This window comes from Mizuhopecten yessoensis, unplaced genomic scaffold (genome assembly GCF_002113885.1).
Source record: "Mizuhopecten yessoensis strain PY_sf001 unplaced genomic scaffold, ASM211388v2 scaffold6135_1, whole genome shotgun sequence".
Taxonomy (NCBI): domain Eukaryota; kingdom Metazoa; phylum Mollusca; class Bivalvia; order Pectinida; family Pectinidae; genus Mizuhopecten; species Mizuhopecten yessoensis.
In genome coordinates this window covers 1,223,402-1,244,856 of record NW_018406397.1, presented here as the reverse complement: position 1 = coordinate 1,244,856, position 21,455 = coordinate 1,223,402, and the positions used below count along the sequence as shown (strand labels likewise).

General features: G+C 35.6%; 1 protein-coding gene across 1 annotated transcript; it reads left to right on the top strand.

Moving 5' to 3' along the window:
* Nucleotides 1-10,226: 10,226 nt before the first annotated feature.
* Nucleotides 10,227-20,906, top strand: LOC110451556 (isobutyryl-CoA dehydrogenase, mitochondrial-like). The gene is made up of 11 exons (XM_021499644.1): nt 10,227-10,355; nt 12,799-12,899; nt 13,345-13,514; nt 14,361-14,470; nt 15,025-15,101; nt 15,768-15,905; nt 16,880-17,015; nt 17,233-17,330; nt 17,693-17,845; nt 18,528-18,630; nt 19,633-20,906. Exons 1-11 carry the CDS (start codon nt 10,235-10,237, stop codon nt 19,701-19,703), a joined length of 1,278 nt encoding a protein of 425 aa, XP_021355319.1. The 5' UTR covers nt 10,227-10,234; the 3' UTR covers nt 19,704-20,906.
* Nucleotides 20,907-21,455: the final 549 nt, after the last annotated feature.

Genomic DNA, 21,455 nt, shown 5'->3' with positions numbered 1-21,455 from the left:
CAGGGTTAGTTGTGACGGGATTGGTTGTAATAGGGTGAGTTGTGACTGGGTTTGGTTGGGATGGGTTTAATTGGGACGGGGTTCGGTTGTGATAGGGTTAGTCGTGACGGGGTTCGGTTGCTAAAGGGTTAGTCGTGACGGAATTTGGTTGTGATAGGGTAAGTTGGGACGGGGTTTGGGTGTGATTGGTTTAGTTGTGACATTTGGTTGTTATAGGGATCGTTGTGACAGTTGGCTGTGAAAGTGTACGTTGTGACGTGATTTGGTTGTGATAGGGTAAGTTGTGACATTTGGTTGTAATAGGGCTAGTTGTGACAGTTGGTTGTGAAAGTGTACGTTGTGACGTGATTTGATTGTGATAGGGTTAGTTGTGACGGGATTCGGTTGAGATAGGGTTAATTGTGACGGGATTTGATTGTGATAGGGTTAGTTTTGACGGGATTTGGTTGTGATTGGTTTAGTTGTGACATTTGGTTGTGATACCGTTTGTTGTGACGGGAATAGGCTGTTAAAGGGTAAGTTGTGACATTTGGTTGTAATAGGGCTAGTTGTGACAGTTGGCTGTGAAAGTGTACGTTGTGACGGGCTTTGATTGTGATAGGGTTATTTGTGACGGGATTCGGTTGTGATAGGGTTAGTTGTGACGGGATTCGGTTGTGATAGGGTTAGTTGTGACGGGATTCGGTTGTGATAGGGTTATGTGTGACGGGATTCGGTTGTGATAGGGTAGGTTGTGACGGGATTTGATTGTGATAGGGTAAGTTGTGATATTTCGTTGTGATATAGTTAGTTGTGACGGGATTCGGTTGTGATAGTTTTAGTTGTGACGGGAAAAGGTTGTGATAGGGTAAGTTGTGACAGGATTTAGTTGTGATTGAATTAGTTTTGACATTTGGTTGTAATAGGGTTAGTTGTGAGATTTGGTTGTAAAAGGGTAATTTGTTATGGGATTTGTTTGTGATAGTTTTAGTTGTGACGGATCTTTCCTTGATAGGGTTAGTTGTGACGAAATTTGGTTGTGATAGGATTAGTTGTGACGGGAATAGGTTGTGATAGGGTCAGTCGTGACGGGATTCGGTTGTGATAGGGTTAGTCGTGACGGGATTCGGTTGCTAAAGGGTAATTTGTGACAGGATTTGGTTGTGATACGGTTAGTTGTGACGGAATTTGGTTGTGATAGGGTAAGTTGTGACGGGAATAGGTTGTGATAGGGTTAGTTGTGACGGGATGTAGCTGTGATAGGGTTAGTTGTGACGCGATGTAGTTGTGATAGGGTTAGTTGTGACGGGATGTAGCTGTGATAGGGTTAGTTGTGACGCGATGTAGTTGTGATAGGGTTAGTTGTGACGGAATGTAGTTGCGATAGGGTTAGTTGTGACGGGATGTGGTTGTGATATAATTAGTTGTGACGGGAATTGATTGTGAAAGGGTAGGTTGTGAGGGGATTTGGTTTTGATATGGTTAGTTGTGAGGGGGTGTGGTTGTGATATAGTTACTTGTAGTTGTGACGGGATGTGGTTGTTGAAGGGTTAGTTGTTACGAGATTTGGTTGTGATAGGGTAAGATGTGACGAAGTTAGGTTATGATAGGGTTATTCGTCACGAGATTTAGTTCTGAAAACGAAAGCTGTAATGGGATTAGGTTGTTATAGGGCTAGTTGTGATTGGATTTGGTTACAAGACTGTTTTGTAGACATGGCACAACATGATTACTTCGATGATTCGATGCAGCTTGACTACTTTCATTTGAAGCAAAAACATGCTAGAAGCAAATAAAGTCTGTCGTGAGACAGATCAATTTAATTTAACTCTAGTAAACGTTCACATAGAAGCACAGTATCTTGAATTTAGCACGAATTTACTGTTGACGCACAAGTACAAGATCAGTCGTGACGGTTTAGAGGTTTTTTTTGTCGGATGTTGAGCCTGTATTATGCATAAAAGTTAACGTTTGTCTCCATCACTTAATAGACCGGTATACGTACAACGCTATGGTTATTTAAACAGAGCAAATTCGTGCACAAGTAATAAACAGCATGCTTGTAAACTTTTGTGAACACAGAAATAGGTAGAAAGTGAGAGACAAGGATATTTTATCAGCGCATTAACAGAAGAAGAAATTATAAATGAATGTCACATGCCACTATACATCTGTGCTAAATTCAGACAGGAATTTCCACTGACTTTTATTTTTAGACCTGTCAACGAACCCATTTTCTGTCCTAAATTGACCCTAATCCCCACCAGGAGACGCTTATTACTTTTTTCAGCTGGTATGAACTAATTTTGGCATACAAGCACACTTTCGTGTTCAGGATTACTTGGTGCGGAATGTCTGTGCCAGCAAGTGGTCTCTGGTACCGAACACTGTAGTAATGGAAAGTATTCCTGGACGAAAATATACGACTACTGGCGATAGTAGATTGGACTTCCCACTGACATAACCACAAGTAAAACATCGCTTATATCACACCTCCCCGAAACTTTATCTTATCATTCGGCCTTATCTCACAATGTGTTAGCATGTTTTCTGCTGCACAGAGTATGGAAGTGTAATAATTAACTGCACCATGTTACGTACACGTACACGTACGAAACATGTGCGCCAGGAGATAAGATACGGAAATATGTACTGAAGGTAAAATTAAACTAAATCTGTAAACATGTTAAAATTTACCTATTGAACTTTTTTATTTTATCATATTTTCATACAAACAATTTGGTTAAAACACTTTCAAATGAACCGTATATATATTTCTTACATATAAATCAAGAACGACAACTCGCTAAACGATGAGACAGCGTGAAAGGCATTTTACGTGGCAGTAATAGACGAGGTACACTCTCTGAATAACCCTACACATCTATTCTGGGACGGTTTATACACAGAGCCTATGATAAATCACTTTCAAAATTTATCAGTCAAAATACTGTCAGACATTTATATCAGTACTGTTTCGACTACTACAGTAACAGGGAGAACTGATGATTATCAAGAGGAAATATTTTTTACAGGAATCGCTCACAATTTATCAAGTCCGGTCATGTACCTATATTAGTACATACTTAACAAACCGTAAAATATGTAATATCCTCAGAGGAAAGATTTTTTGTAACAACTCGTCAATTCTTGTTCTGGATGGTACGTCAAGATAAATGCGTCTTTAAGAAGAGAAGGAATCCATTCCCACCTACCGTGCATGTTGACTAAAACGATTCCGGGGCATAAGCGCACCGGAAAAGTTGGGATTTTTTCTTTTCTTTTTTACTCTACACATTTTTTTTCTGAACTGGCCCTCCTTAATAGCCATATACCAAGTAATGGCCCTAATTTTCTATTACCTTTATTGTGTTAGATGAGACGTCAAACAATAATTTCATTTCACAAAGATTTTATGTAATATTTTATACATATTCAAAAGGAATTAGGCATCATTTGAAATGAGAAAAACAAATCCTCTGACCACTTGTTCTGTCAATATGTCTAATAGTATGCAGTTTTGGATTGCCATGCATTGTTCATTATTTATCAACTTTTCATATTTTTGCTGGAAGTCTCCACCTCGATCGATCGACACACGTCAGAGTATGGAAAGTCAGTAGCTTAAGTATTACGAGATTTATATAAGCTAGCTTGGGAGTCTTTGGGATTTTTTTTCCGAATAAAAACTTATACAAAGTTGTGAAAAGGATTGTCAGGGTATATCATACATTTCTTACTGAATTGATGTGGTTCTCTGATAATTGAGATACTCCCTGGGGTCTTCATTATCAAAAATACATCAGAGAAGTGTTACTCGGTACGCGCGCTATGGTAAGAGGATAATTAGTAGAAGCGTCAATAGTAGTCGAAGACTAATTGTATGACGTCGACAACGGTGAGTTAACGGTGAGTTAAACACAATGGTACATGTAACCTACAGAAATACCACTGTCCGTTGCAAAGACAAGATTTTCTTTGGACAACTCTGCATTTTTTTTTTAAATCTTGTTATTTATCAATCTGATATTTCTAAAATGCAACAACTATTTACATTGTATATTGGGTACCTTTATATTTGTAATAAAATCCATTTTGTACCTGATTATTAGTTTTCCGTGTGAAATCTTCTTTAGTTGCATATAACATATACAACCAGTTCCGATTAGTTGTGCGTCCCGTAGTCTTGCACATCGATAACAGAACGTATTTCAAGTACACTGTAATTATTTGGCTCAGAGGCCAATCGATTCAGGCACCTGTAATTTGGGCCAGTGGTTCTGCAAGCCAAACTAACATGAACTTAATAAGCTATATAGAAAATTTAAAGCAAGCACCATGCACTTTAAACTCTAAAGCATGCTCAAGAATTGGGGGAAACGCAACAAATCAGGAACACGGACATAGGTACATTCTATTGTATTTTCAAAATGTTTATGTTATTATAATCATTTAAGCAAAATGATATTTCGATAAACATCTATTTCTCTCATTATTGTCCCTTATTTGTATTCCATGAGAACTTTATGTACTGTATTAAGTTGTAGTCATTTGTTGTCCAATCCTTCTGAATCATAGGATCAATAAAATATGTTTAAACTAAACGGTATTTCCTTAAAGGTCTGCAAGGTTAAAGATCAGCGGTTAATATCAAATTGTATCGCCCCGTTGAAATCAGCGAAGCTGTGATATACGTGACTGTAAGATATTCCCGTCGAAATCATTCAGAATATTGATGCCATGGCCTTTTAAAAAAAGATTAAGTGAGACAAGAAATTATTGCAAGTGGTAAGAAAATAAATAGATAAAATAATCATGGATTTAGTTTCAAAAGAAACTATTACTGATCTAATCACAAGACGTACATCCCTATTTAAGTACAGTGTACATGACCACCATTGGAATGCAAGTCCAAGTTCCTTGATACGTTGGATATTGACGGGATACAAATCTTGTAGATCCGTATAAATCAGTGGCTTGTATATATGTATATCTCATATACTATATATTGTATTTCAGTGGGTCTCTGGGGTATTACCTTACATCACTTTTCTTAAGATATTAATTTGCCGTGTTATTGTGCTCGGTTCAGGCGAAGAAAAATGAACATGTACCTGTAATTCCTCTCATATTACTTTTCTCTTCAAATTTTCCGTCTAGTTTCTCTTCGTTCCTTTCGATGCGTTGATCATCTTTTTGAAATTGTGACTGTTCAAAACGTGAAGTTCCAATAGACTGCCTTTCGTTGCTCTACAAACACGTGATACGCATGCTCAAAGGGCAAAACGTGCAATCGAAATCAGATGAAATTGATTAGCTGTGACAGAATTACACATCTTTGGTTTAAACTTTGTTTTATTCAAATTTTGTTTGACAATACATCGAAATACATGTTTTATAAAAAGAAAAGGAAACAAAAACAAGTGTCGTGACACTTATGTAAATTTTTTACCTGCTTAGTAATCAACTTTTCAACACTAGCTACAAGAATAAAGTAATATGTACAATAGAATAATTACGAGAATAGGGGAGGGGGTAATGGATTGGTATGCAGTGGAAACCAGGAATGAATAATATATCAATATACATATGATCATCAGATGGTAATATCATATTGCTCTATTGCAATGAGTATGTCGAACACGATTCTGTAAAATATAACTATAGAATAGTAGATGAAAATGTCAGCAGTCCTGTAAATGGACACTCGAAAAAGGTTAAAATGTATATACAAGTTACATAGAATAAATCACCACTAAATCAACTATTGACAAAATTAGTATGTCACAAAGCACCGCCATGATTATTAAAAACGTTGCAGTTCACATACTAGCCATCACACTTATCAAATATAAGTCCATAAAATACTTTCCCGCCTCGTCCCTGGTACGTCCTGCTCTTTCAAGTAACACATCAGTTTATCAAACAATCATAATCATGGCGAGTTAGTGACATAATATGGTATAAAGAAATGCAATGGCAAAATCACTGAATAAGCATATAAATCCAAAAACATTTTAAAACATAGTAGTAAAACGAATGCAACACAACATACATATAAATATATATGTCAAAATGAAATTGTTAAGGACTATTCGTTTATTTGAAATCTTTTAGTTTTGAGTATATAATTTTGGACGGCTAGAAAAATCGTAGTGTTTTCTTGATGGGTTAGAGAGTCATCACCAAAGATTAAAAGATTAGTTGATAGTTGATACGGCAAACTCAGAATATGAAGCTGTCTAAGTGCTGTATATTTATTACATTTTAGCAAATAATGTGTTGAGTTCTCAATGGCACCGCAGGAACAATTCGGGGATGGTATGATGTTTTTCGTAAACAAGTGTTCTTTTAGGGAGCTACATGACATACGCAGTCTTGCGTGGTAGATTTGACCCAGACGTGAACCCTGAAAGTAGTATGAAGGTGGACATGATTTACTATTAGATTTCAGAAAGGCTTTTAAATGGGAAATGGAAGGGTTATTTCTAATATGTAATGGAAGAGAATTCCAATTGTTTACAGCAGAAGGAAGAAATGCATTTAGATAAATATTTGTTTTACAAAGAATAGGTGACAGACATGATGGGTCAGAAAGTCTGGTATTATAACTATGAACATCACTAACTGAATTAGGTAAGAGATTATACAGATACTCTGGAGTATTTTGATAAAACATTTTATGGAATTGTAACAATTTATGATTAAGTCTACGGTCTATTAATTTATTCCATCCAACTTCTGTATATAGTTTGTCTAAGCTTACAAGTTTAGTAGCACCTGAAACAATCCTAGCAGCTTCCAAGTTAACATTCTCTAGTTTAGAAATATATTCTTTGGGAATGCTATCCCAGACAGTATCAGCATATTCTACAAGTGGTCTAATAAACGAAAAATATATATTTTGTAATGTTTGCCTGTCGAGTTTAAATTTTAGAGATCGCATAATATTTAATCTAGACGTTGCTTTCTGAATTATTTGTTTAACATGTTCAACCCAACTGCAATTATTCGAAAAAAGAACTCCAAGATGTTTATGCAACAGTACTTCTGATATTTCTTCATTGCACATATGTAAGATTGGATGTGGTTGATTGTTTCTTTTTCTACTAAGGGTCATGCTTTCCGTTTTTTTAGGATTGAAATCAACTAACCAAGATTTGGACCATTCAGTAATTTTTTGTAGATCTGACTCCATAATGTTGTTTGTTTCTAAGGGGTTTTCAACTATCATGTACAGAGTAGTATCATCAGCAAATAATTTGATAGAAGATTTGATATCGTTGACTATGTCATTAATATAGATTAAAAACAACAAAGGTCCAAGTATTGAACCCTGTGGAACTCCAGCCTTAACTCCTGCCCAATCAGAGTGAATATTATTGATTATAAGTCTTTGTTTTCTATTCGTTAAGTAGCTTTCGAACCATTTTAACAGTGATCCAGTTATTCCAATTTTTGATAATTTATACAACAGCCCTTTGTGCCAAACCCTATCAAATGCTTTGCTGATGTCACAAAATACTACTCTTATTTCTTTACCTGAATCTAATGCCTTAATAAAATCGTTGGAAATACTTAATAATTGGTTAATAGAGGAATCGCCTGGTGTAAAACCTGATTGATATTTTGTTATTACTTTCAAATCAAGAAGAAAATTATGAACATGTTTATAAACGCACCTCTCGAACACTTTACCAATTATACTTAAAAGTGAAATTGGTCGATAGTTTTTAACATCATTACGGCTATCTTTTTTATATATAGGTAAAACATTTGCTTCTTTCCACGATGATGGAAATATTCCTTGTGATAAGGATTTATTAAAAAATATAGATAGTGGCTCAGCAAGTGATGTTGCAGCTTCCTTGAGCACTTTGGGACTAATAAGATCTGGTCCTACAGCTTTACCAGTTTTCAAATTGAGTAAGGCATCCTTAACATCAGTACATGATATATTTATATTACTCAGACAAATACGATTAGGGAATTCTATTAGTGGAGGAAGCATAACCATTGAATCATCCACAACGGATTGACTTGAAAAATATAAATTAAAAACATTAGCTTTATCAACATCAGTTTCGTAATAGACATTATCATGAAAAATCGTTGGTATTTCTCCACATTTACCACTATTGTTCATGAAGAGTTTTACAGTTAACCACCATGACTTGTTGCATTGTCTTAAATCAGATAATTTTGATGACAAACCGTTAAAATAAGATTCTTTAGATTGTCTAATGGCATTTACACACTTGTTACGGGTTTGTCTGAAAATAGACCAGTCAGATTGGCTATCAGTAAGTTTAGCCTTATTGTGATTTTTTTTACGTTTTGATATTAATTTTCTGATTTTTTTGTTCATCCATAGATGATCACGTTTTCTCATAATGACCGTTTTGTTAGGGATAGCCGAAGAAGAAGCGGAATCGATGAAGTCAGTTAGACGCTTGCATGCTAGATCGATATTAGTATCATATACTTGAGGCCAATCCGACATTTCTAATAGTTCTCTTAGTTTGTCAAAATTTCCATGCTTACATGTATAAAGCCAGATTTTACTTCGGTACGAGTCGGTTGAATGTTGAGCAATATGAAGAGTTGCATAGATGGGACAATGGTATCTTACTGGTTGGTCAAGGAAGATTCCCCTACATAAGACCGATCTATTATAAAATCGTTATTTACCAATATAACGTCTATTAAGGATGTCGAATGTTCAGTATAATGCGTACATTCAGTAATTAACTGCGTAAGTCCGTAAGTGTACATTATGTTATCAAAATCATTGACATGAGAATACATTTCGATGCGGGCTTTTAGTCTGGGAATAAATTACTCCGCCACAATCAGAAGAACGAGTGGGAGTGTAGTATTATCTTTGGGCTCTGGGCCTTTGAATTGAATAAGAAAAAGAAAATAGGAAAACAATAGGAATTTCGAGAACAATGAAAGAACTCATCGGTTTTATTTCAATAGCTGCACTTCACTAAAACGAAGCGGTACATGGACTATATAGTCCGCTAAAACTGACAATAATCGCAGGCCCAAAAAAATTGATCTGTCGCATATGTTCAGTTTTAGCGGATTACATGGAATAGACCACGTTCAAAAATTCGTGTCCATCTACATGTTTGCTAAGTGACCACAAGCCAATGATCAAATCTGGTGTAATAATTTAGCGAAACACATTGACGTTGTCAAAAACTACATTTCAAAATAAAGATACGAGGTTTACTTTCACACTTTGACAATTAATTTATTAGAGTTAGAGAGACATGATAACCAGCCATCACGAATTTGGTATTTTTTTCTCTCATAGAGTTCGTATTTTAGCTGGAAAACCACAAAATAAAGGGGGAGGGGCACATTGCAAAGCATTGTTGCACTGTACATGTAATTTAGTTCCGCATCCATATAGATGTAGTTTGCAAGATATTGGTTTTAGTTTGACATTTTCGTTCAGCCTAATAATTATCGGCACATGGAAAAAGTTTTCCTGCAGAAGATAGTAGCGTCAACAACAGCCAGATATTTGAATACACACTTGATGAATGCAGGAAACACCGAAACCAAACAAAAAAACAAGACATTTCAGCAACGTCATTTTGGATATCACTGTTTGCAAAGAGCTGATAATCAAGGGTTAAAATCCACATACTACTGTCAAAAACTGTAACAACGCCACGATACTTAATTGCTTTAATAAATCATATTTTTGGATGGAAATCCATACATTGAGAAACTATATTATGAAATTGAATAATAATAATAATAATAATAATAATAAAGAGAAGTTAAAAAAAACCACCAAAAAAACAAAAAAACTGAGAGTAAAATTGCGAAGGGCCAGACCGGGATTCGAACCTTGGACCTCCGATCACAGGTAGGTTGAATTGGCCGCTTCTATATACATGTACACGTAAACGTATATGTTAGCTACAATCAGGGATGCTACACGTGCACATCCCTGCTATAATGTAAAGCAAAAACGATATCAAAAGGAGTTTATATTAGCTTACCGTATATTTATGTATTTGCTGTTTCAAATTATGGAACGCAAATATCTTTCAATATAAATATTTATAATGTATGCATTATTAATATTTTTAGATACATGTATATGTACTGTACCTATAATATATACTGTACCTATAATGTATAAACTATAAGCTCCAGATGGCATATGCATCCTGCCCAAAAACAAGAATCGATATAGGGGAGATAACTCCGATTAGCTTCATCAACAAACATGGCGACCCTGAGTAGGACGACACGATGTTTACATTCGCTGTTTTCACGAGTGCCGCGAGTAATGGCATCACAGACCCGGAGTATAGGTGACACCTGGGTGGACGGAAGCTGTATTGACCGTAAGTTGTCATTGGACATGTTGAACTCCCTTAATCGTGCCTGAAACGCTTTAAACACGCATATCACCTCTTGTCCTTCAGAACAACCACCGATCCGCCTCNGCCTCACCGAAACAATCTCAGTCATGTGAATTTTACTTTGTATACTTCGATTTTCATCTTGTTTTCAAAGATTCCAGTTTAGATATACCACATACAAGANTATTGTTCATATATCTAGGTGTGTGCAAAATTTAAGGTCGATCGTAACAGTACAAAGTACCGAAATACGTCGATAAGCATGCATATTTGGGAAGAATGAGTGTCCTCGGAGGTTTTTGCGCGCCCGCAAATTCGTTTNAAAACGCTACAAAATCTTAAATAGAAAACTTAATTTGAAAAAAGAAATTAATGTCAAGATTTCCAAACTGGAACTATTAATAAACAATATACAGTACATCAATTCCTGTAGGAACTCGATCTAAATCAGAGATGTATAACAATAGTTATAAATCTCTGATTTAGATAGACTAGAGTTCCTACAGGAATTAACAGTACATGTACATGTTTACAAACAAAAATTAATATGTACATGTACCCTGGTATATATACCTACTGGTACATCATATCTCAAGGATGATTTTGTGGTGGTTACATTTTGTATCTTATTAAAAGAGCGTATAAATAAATCTTGAAAATGTTTCTAGTAGCTATAATGACAGTGGTAAGACTTGATAGCAGACTATTACAGCAAACATTTTCAGCATTAATCGATACATGTTCATGTGAAGCAGAACTGTTCTTGGTCAATTTGCTGCTATCAGATCTAGATAGCTCAACTGGTAGAGCATCCGTCTAGAGTTCGGAGGGTCCTGGGTTTGAACCCTGAGTGGCCATTACATTTCTCTTTCTCCTGTAACACATGTAATATTTATGATGTGAAATATTTTATTTATCACAGTGGTGAACTTCATGAACATACATCTGGACACTTGTTTAAGATGATTAAGTTCGAAGGAATTTGTAGTCCTCAGCTTGTCAGGGATCGCCTAGGAGTAGTATTTAGAAAAAGTTTTCTTGCATGCTGTTATATATACATTGCAATTGGCACCCATGCCAATGTGGGGACTTGGTTATTAGCTCACCTGGTCCAAAGGACCATAGTGAGCTTATGCCGTGGCGCAGCGTCTGGCGTCGTCATCTGGCGTCAACTTTTTCATTAAAACATATCTCCTCCTAAACGCCAAAAAGGATTTCAACCAAATTTAGTCTGAAGCATCACTAGGGAAGGGCAACCAATTCTTCAATAAGTGAGATTGGTTCGACCCCTAAGGCCAGGGTGGCAGGGCCCTGAAGAGGAACTTTGCTAAATTTGCTTTAAAATGCATCTCCTCCTAAACACCAGAGAGGATTTCAACCAAATTTAGTCTGAAGCATCACTAGGGGAGGGCAATCATTTCTTAAATAAATGAGGTTGGTTTGACCCCTGAGACCATAGGGGCGGGGCCCTGAAGGGGAACTTTGCTAAATTTGCTTTATAACACATCTCCTCCTAAACGCCAGAGAAGATTTCAACCAAATTTGCTCTGAAACTTCATTGAGGGAGCTAGGGCAATCACTTCCTCCTAAATAAATGAAACTGGTTTGACACCTGAGGCTTGAAAGACCGGGCCACAAACTGGAAAATTATCTAATATTTTGCTTTAAGACGATAATACCCCCTAATTGCCTCAGTGGATTGTAAAAAATTTCTTAATTGAATGAGGTTGATTATAGACCCCTGCGATCCTAAAAATGTTACAGCTAGATTATCAAATTCTATGGTGCAGTTTTCATAAATTGTTGAAATTGGTTTCTAGGTTTATAAAAGCTTATAGTTGAATGAAAATTGAAGTATTGTCTAATTACACCCAGCTGTTATATGACATATTACTTATTTCAAAATCTGTTAACATGGCAACTCAATGGAAGCCCCTGATTAGTTGAAAGTCAGATATTGTGCTCCCAGTTGAGTTAGAACATAAATCTTGTCTGGTTTTGAGGAAATTTCATATAAAGATGTACTAATGCATTCAGTTGTAATGACTTAAATATAAAACCATGTGAGCGATACAAACAGGTCCAATGGACCTCTTGTTATATAAACCTTGCTATCGCAAATAAAGCATGCATGGTTGTACTTTGAAGACTGGAGGACAATTAAAGGTCGGGAGGGAGTATATATACATGGTATGTGTTCATGTCACAGTGGTGAACTGTTTAATCTTAGCTAGAGGAAGCCACAGAAAGTACACTGGAATAGTAAATGTTTTCTGTAGTTCAAGTTCAACTCCTCTCTGATTAAAGAAGAACTTGGAAAAAGTGACATTGGTTACATATTAATATGAATAAAATTAATAATTAATGATTGATATTGTTTGAAAATGAATGTATAAACATAAATTTATCTTTGTTTACATTAAAGCTTGTACTGGACTTTCTGAAGACCAAAGAGAGATGCATAAGGTCGCCTTAGACTTTGCAAAGAAAGAATTATTCCCCAACATGGCAAAGTGGGACCAAGAGGTACATAGGCTTTTTGTAATGATGAACAGATGTATGCAACATAATGTTATCACTATCCAGTGTTTCCAACATGTTTCAAATTTGCAGACTCTGTTTTGTTGTTAGATCAGATATGTGATTGCTGTATGCTGTTATTGTTGAAAAAGATCTTTGTGCAGAACAAAATATCCTTAAAATTTTCAAAAATAACAGCCTCTTCAGGTTAGGGACGGTATGCCTTGGGCTGTTAGATCAGGTGAAGGATATTTCTTTGCCCTGTTATTACAATGCACATACTAGGAGGTACCATATTTTGTGGAGAGAAAAAAATCTAAATATCCCGTATATATATCGAGAAAAGTTGTAGACATCATTAAAGGAAGAACAATTAAAGAATAATCAGGGTTTGAAACCATACTGTTATTTCATGTTTCTACAGATTTTTGTGGATTTTTTTTTCAATCAGGAGATATTCCCAGTTGACGTGCTGAAGCGCTGTGCTGCCCTGGGGTTCGGAGCTATATACTGTAAGGAAAACTACGGAGGTACCGGACTGACCAGACTGGACGCCTCTATGATATTCGAGGCCCTGTCCCAGGGATGTACCAGTACTACTGCCTACCTCAGTATCCATAAGTTAGTCTGACCCCTATGACTTTTTGTGACTGTGTGTGGGTGGGAAGGGAGATAATCCTCTAAAGGTTGTCCAATGACAAAAATACAAGCATTACCAGCCGGTCTGCAGATCAGAGTACCCAGTGTTCTGATTTAAAGTCTGTTGCCAGCCAAAGTAGCAGCAATTTCAAAATTTAGTGAGAACACTAGTACCTTAAATTATTTGCAAAAAGTCTTAACAGATCTTTTCTGTAATTTTTTCAATTTTGATATAGGTCTCTATGACTGCCCAGATGTACAATCTTAGATTGTTTTCTAGTTAGCCTTGGCATAGTCTTCCAAAGCCTCTGTTCTGTAAAGTTTGAAAGGCATAAAGCTACGTATGTATTTGTTTCTGGATAAACAAAAAAGATCATGTATGTAAGATGCGGCTGGTAAATTGCAGCATATGCAATGAGTAGTCTCCCTTCCACTGTAACCACTTATCTCATGTTATATGGAACATAAGCATAATCAAAAAGAAAGTTAAATCTGTTTTATGGACCAATAATAACTTTACATCAAAAATACCTATAAAAACTTCCAAGTCCTTATATGTCAGAAAAGGTCTGCTTGGTGTGAAAGCAGACCTTTCAAAGAAGATCTTAATAAGATATTCCGGAACTGTCATTAGCAATGCATGGTGACATTGTTTCCCAGAATCTGTGGTTCTTATTCCACAATATACATGATTTGGGAATTGGTAAATAGTAAGGCTAGCTAGTTGTGTAATCCATGCAAACAGCCAGGGTTAGATTCTTAATATATATACAAGCTTGAGGGTCTGTAATTTAGCCCTATATTTTATGTATCTATATATACTTACAGCATGTGTACGTGGATGGTAGATGAGTTTGGCTGTGACGACCTGCGACAGAGGTTTATTCCAGATTTAGCTACGCTGAACAAATTTGCTTCCTACTGTCTCACAGAACCTGGTACGTCTTACACAGGTTCCTTGAAGATTGTGAAATGTACTTAAGGGATGCTGTATAACTTCAATGATCTCAACATATGGTCCATTGTTATTTACACACTCTACCGATGTAGCTTTTATAGTCATTCTCTGCCACAAATCTTTCACAATAGATTACCAGTACACACGGGAATCTGCTTTGTAAGATTTTAAAAAAAATATCTGTCTTACATTATCAAAATTTATGTACAATCTGTAGTTTGTGATTTTGCATATATAATCCTATACACTTGTGTTACATAAAGGGAATCTATGCCTTTCCATATACATGTAATAAGACTGTAAATGAGAGATGGGAGGACTTTCTTAATGATTGATTGTCATGATGCTAATTGCAGGAGATTTTTTCCAAAAATTATAAAAAAAACAAGGCTAAGAATTTAATACCACAATCTTTTATTTGCATTTTTTATGAATCAAGTCTTTTGATTTTTGATTTTTTTTGATAAACTATGACTCAGTATGAATGTAAAGATATTATTGTAAGTGTCAAAGTTACTTCATTTGATTCAACAGATTATGGGAGTGATGCAGCTAATATCAAGACGACAGCCATTAACAAAGGAGACCACTATGTTCTAAATGGATCTAAGGTAGGATAATCATGATGCTCTGTACCACTCCGCCATACTCTACATACCGGCAACATTATTAAACACAAGCACATCCTTCATACATTTTATATAAGTGACTTAAGGAGATATGATACCATACTATGACTTGTATCTCCTATTTAGAAGATTTCTACACTGGTAAATAGAAAATAATTAATGACCCAGTTGAAAGGTACAATGTACATGCATTGATAACACTTGGGGTTACATTATCTGCATGTGTTACGTTTATTAAACAAATTTAAGGAAGTTAACTTAAACTTAGATATTCATGTACAAGTGAAAAAACTTAGAATTTAGTTTCTTTGCAAATAACGAATTTCTTCTTATAAACATTTCTTTAACTTTAAGATCAGAAATATCTTTTAGAAAGATAGTCGAGGTATAGTACGTTTTATATTATTTAACGGTAGTTATGCTGTATCTCTTCAATTTAAACATAATTCTGTATTCTGTTTCAACTGTTTGAATGATTTGAACTAACTAACACATGAAAAATAACAAATCCATGAGTAACATAAGTAAGTCAAAATGATCGCAATCTTATAGAAAGCCATGAATGAAAATCTTATTATAAACACATATTAGAGCTTTTCCTGAGCATTTAATGTAAATTTATAAGGTACGATATGATTAATTTTTCAGTCTTTTATAAGTGGGGGAGGAGAGAGTGATGTTTATGTGGTCATGTGTCGGACAGGAGAACCCGGGGCCAAAGGAATATCATGTCTGGTGGTCGAGAAAGGCTCTCCTGGACTGTCATTTGGACAAAAAGAAAAGAAGGTAAACAAAGTTTCATTAGTTGTCTCCCTTTCACCTATTGAAGGACTTCGATCCGGTGCTAATCAAACCAGAAACTTATAATTACTGATCTAGTGTAATAAAACACAGTCCCATTAAGTAGAAGTCTTGTTCTGAGAAAGACCAAGTGAGCTATGAAAAGGTAACAAATTGAATACTGTCCTTAAACAGACTTCTACTTATGTAATATTGAATTATGAAGTCAAAAGATTGTTGAAAAAATATTCTTTGCATGCTTGACATTACATTAGTAAGTATCGACATCTTGGTAGAGTTTATCTTTAATGAATATATTGCTGACACAGTATAATCTGTTATTGTCTTAGTAAAGGGTGTCATTGAATAACCAACATCTTATTATTGACTTAATGTATCTTAGCAGTGGACTGATGGCTATTGAAAACAATTGTACCACATCTGTAATCAAATTAGCTGCACAGTAAGTTAAACTTTTGTTATACAGTCTGTGAATCCAACTGAATAATTTGTTATGGGGGGATTGGTCGAGTGGCTAACACCTCAACCTTCCATGCAGGCGACTGGGGTTCGATCCCCAGGCATGGATATTCAGAGAAAGTGTTTACCCAGGTGGAGTATAAATTGGTCTTGGGTGGTTGTTGCGGTATCTGTGCTGTAGCATTCAAGTGAGGTGGTACTATAAATGATGACATTGGGAGCAAGATCCCACTACAAACAGAACACATTACATCTCCAGCACACTGGCAGGCATACATACATAGGGAGATATTAGCCAGGTGGCATAGGACTAGTAGTTAGCGCCTCATAAGGCAGCTCCTGCAAATTCCTCAAAATTGTATTGATTAATGTTTATGCTAATTGTATTGTATATCTATGTACTGTAAAGCGCTTCATAGTGGCTTATGTTAACTAGATGGCTAGAGTGCTATATCAAATGTTGAACATGCATATTATTATTATTATTATCTCACCCTTAGATTGGATGGAATTCCCAGCCAACACGTCAGGTGATGTTTGAGGACTGTGTGGTTCCTGTGGAGAATGTTGTTGGACAGTTAGGGGATGGCTTCAAGATCGCCATGAGGGGACTCAACGGGGGTAGAATAAATGTTGGTGAGGATTTTATACGGCTGTACGAAAATATAAATCTGTTTTAACGTATTTAAAAGTCAAAAAGTTTTCTAGTTTGCAATGTATCACAATTGTAGAAACTTGCAAGAAGTATAATGTTTATAAGAAAACTTCCTTCCAGAGATAAACTCTGTGGTTTTGAGCTATGCAAGAACTATATGTAACTGATTGATCACTGTTGATATGTTTTCTGTTACAGCTTCTTGTTCACTAGGAGCAGCCCAGTCGAGTATAGAACTCTGTAGAGAATATTTAAAAGTTAGGAAGCAGTTTGGAAAAACACTGGATAATTTTCAGGTACGCTTTGAATGCTGTCGTGATCCTAAACATTTTTATAAAACATTGCAGTAATAATATACTTTTTTATATTATGAAGTTAAACCCATTGCCGTGAAAGCCCTTGCTTTGAAGGGGTAAGGTTTTCTACACTAATCAATACAAGTTTTGGTATCTATATCTATAAGATTTTTTAGATTTATTTGATTTTTAATATAGCTCAGTGAAAAAAATTCTGATAGTAATTTATCTTTTTGACGTTAGTCTTTTAATGTTTCGCCATAAAACTAACCCCATTTTTTAAAAAGAACTTACTAGAAAATAGAGTTCTTTGATATTTCATCAACAAATCTCATCCTTTGTTCCTTGTTTTCCCTTGATAGTATTTACAGTTTAGGCTGGCAGAGATGGCCACTAAGTTAGTTGTATCCAGGAATATGGTAAGAACAGCTGCCCGGGCACTGGACGAGAACTGGCCGGAGAGGGTCATCCTATGTTCTATGGCCAAACTTTTTGCTACAGATGAGTGTTCAAAGGTAGGGTTTATGTCATAAAACTGTTAATTAGAATTACTGAATCATGTGCGTGATTTTATTAGATAATTCAGTAAATAGTTATATATTTTTTTCATATTCATATATGTAAATTATGATTCTTTTCTTAATTGACAGATGAAATCCTATGTTCTCCCCTTGCATAAACACACTGTACTTTGTATTCCGTCCTTTCGTATTGCAGAGTTATCTGCTCTTGTGAGCAGGTATTGATTGTTATGTCATTAGTTTGTGTGAGAAAGTTACATCTTTTTCTCAAAAATGTATGATGCTATTCTCACAAACAAATGATGTAACAATCAATACCTGCTCACAAGAGCAGATAACTCTGCAATACGAAAAGATGGATTAAATGAATTATGCAGGAGTTAATTCAATCTTAAACGTATTGTATTACATATTGAGTAAATTATTACAACTTGGAGTGTTTGAATGTACAAAGACCATCAAAAACTATTACTATTTGGTGAAGCTTTGATAGACCCAGTCCATTCATTGAATAACATGTTATGTAACATTCACTAGAGATTAGACTTTCTTATCATGAACACATACACTGCAAGTTAATTTTATACAACTAGTATAATATTGGCAGTAGCTAGATGAATATGCTTTTTAGACGTAATCCTGACTTATTTCTAACTGGAGTTATCCCTCCTGACAGATATGTAACGATGCGATACAGCTCCACGGTGGATATGGGTATCTAAAAGACTACCCAGTACAGCAGTACATGCGTGACACACGAGTACATGAGATTCTAGAAGGTAATATCAACTTACTTTCCCCCTGCAATTTTTCAATGTTTGTATTCTCCAATATTTAAAATATATGAAGGAAACTTAAAGATCTCCCAAACATATCTCAAACTCCAAAATTTTCCTTTGAACATATAATATCCTGGAGTCCAAGGTTGTTTTTTTTAAGGAACTTAAGTTTTCCCTGAAAGAAATCCATGCATATTAAAAGGAATGGTCTTCTAATTCTATGTAAATAGTACTACTGGGGTATTAGATCTCAACTTTTCTACCCCTCCCAACCTCACCCCACGTTTAGGCACTCTGAGATCCAAGCTTTAAGGCTGATAGCCCTTCATCAGAGATTGAATGGTCCTTACCCTTATGTCTTAGGAGGCACAGTTGTCTAGTGGTAGGACGCCAGGCTCGTGATCGAAGGGTTGCAGGTTCGAGTCACGGCATGGCACTGTGTTGTATCCTTGAGCAAGATACTTTACTCTGCTTGTTCCAGTCTACTCAGCTGTAAATGAGTACGTGGTTGGGCAGTGCTAGAATTGTTGAATGCTAGCTGTTAGCGCCGAAATCGCAGCTCCAGCTGTATGCTCCCCAGGTAGTTAAGAAGGATATTGGCTGGTTGCAAAGGCCCTATAACCATGGATAATAATTTGAGAACCGCTTTGAGACGACCTATAAACTAGTTTGTGATAAAGCGGTAAGAACCTCGAATTATTATTATTATTTTTATTATTATTATGTCACCTTCACATTTACCTGTTAAATATGTTTTCAAATATAGATGTGACATAAGGGTAAAGGTAAGATGCGAGTCACTCAATCTCTGAATAAAAGCTTCTTTTTTTTAAATATTGACATAAGGGTGAGGGTCATACAGTCCATGTGGGCTTATTACCAGGCATGGGCTTGTCAAAGGTAAGATACAGTAAGTTCCCTTTATGATCGTTGTTGATAGACATGTAGTGTAATATGTAAATACCATGTCTGTATGTCATGTGTCACCTTTCTATTTACCAGGTACGAATGAAGTGATGCGGTTATTGATATCAAGAGACTTACTAACAGACGATGAGAGGAAATATGTCTGATGAAGTGGAAATACCTAAGTAACACTTTTACGATAAATGTTTCTGTGATAGTTACAAACAGCTTCTGTTGTAGTTACAACATGGAAGTTTACACATGTGACCATTGTGTGTGTGTGTCTGATCAGTTATTCCGGTGTCGAGTCTCGACATTATAAATATATCAAAACCTGGTTAATACTGTCACATCTCTGTGATATTAATAGTGCAGTTAGAACATTGGAGAGGTACAGTAAACACTATGCCGCTGGTACAATGGCAATTTGACCACTGTTTCTGTGACTGTTCTGCTTAATATCTGGTTATGTTGGTTTTTATGTACTATCATGTGTGAGCATATTATACATGTATATTTGTAATAAAAGAGCTAGGAGATATTGATGAATCAGTGGTGATCAGACATAGTGCTTCTCAGATTTTCTCACATTTCTCACTGAAAATAACATCTTTGGGACAAACTGCTGCTGCTGCTGCTGCACAGGAAAAATGGTGTCTTAATTAATGTAAAGGCTATTCCAGATGTGTGTATGTAAGGGCTATTCCAGATGTGTGTATGTAACGGCTATTCCAGTATATGAAGATGCAGGGCGGCACTCAAATCTAGTAATATATATATATATATATAGTTTTTAGTTAGCCAAATGAAAAATAATTGTGTCTGGGCCACAAAGTATAAAAGTGACCTCTAGCATCCCCATATATTTAATTCTGTTATATCCCTCATACATGAAGCTGATTATCCAAACAACCTTTGAGCATAACATGAAACACAGTTAAACCTGTTTGAACTGAATCCTTTATACTTTATATTGTAAAACATTCATTTTCACTCTTTATACACACATTTATTCAACCGGATTCCAAATTCAGACATTTAAAAAATTACAGTCGTTTTGAACACTATGAACCATATTGTTTAAACCGGTCGATATAAATAAGTATTTCTAACTGTCGGTGCATTTTGATGTAATTCAAAAATTCCTAATCCAAAACTGTCTTTTCCTAACATAAAGTGCTTTTGGTCCCGGTGGCTTGATATTTTTATTTTCAAAATATGCTATAGTGTATGTACATCAAAGGATCAAACTAGTCTTCTCATCCACAAGGCGGTGTACACTGAGCCTTCGATTTGGCTGTGACATATTCCTGAAAGCGTAAGTGAGCGTTATCCCTGGGTATCGAGGATGCTTTACATATAGGATCTTACATGAGTTTCCATTTCATATGAGATTTATGAAACGAGCTAAAATGAAAAATTTGTGACGAGTGTCATAAATCTCATATGAAATGGAAACGAGTGTAAGATCCTTTTTATCACATAATCAAGATTTGTGGCATTTATTGGTGTAAAACTACACTTTTCATGCAACCTTGAAATGTAAAAAGCCGCCATTTTGACTCCAGTGCATAAGTCTGTGACGTCATGTGCTTGTCCTAGCCATGACATCACAATTAAAACTTACAACCAATCACAGGCCTAGGGCTGATAGGTCACATTATATGAGTAAATATTCACTGGATATCACAGTACGTTATGTGATAAAAGTCGTTCATCTCGTTCTTATATTTTGTGTTTATTATTTGATCCTGTTTGAAAATGTCGGCGAGTTACCAAAAACAAATTGTGAAAACATGTTGCTTCTGTTTGAAAATGGTTTCCTGAAATTATTTATGGTAATTTCCATAGATACGTCGTAGAAGAGTATCAATACATACTAATAAACAATCTAATATGTATACAATATTGGTCACTAG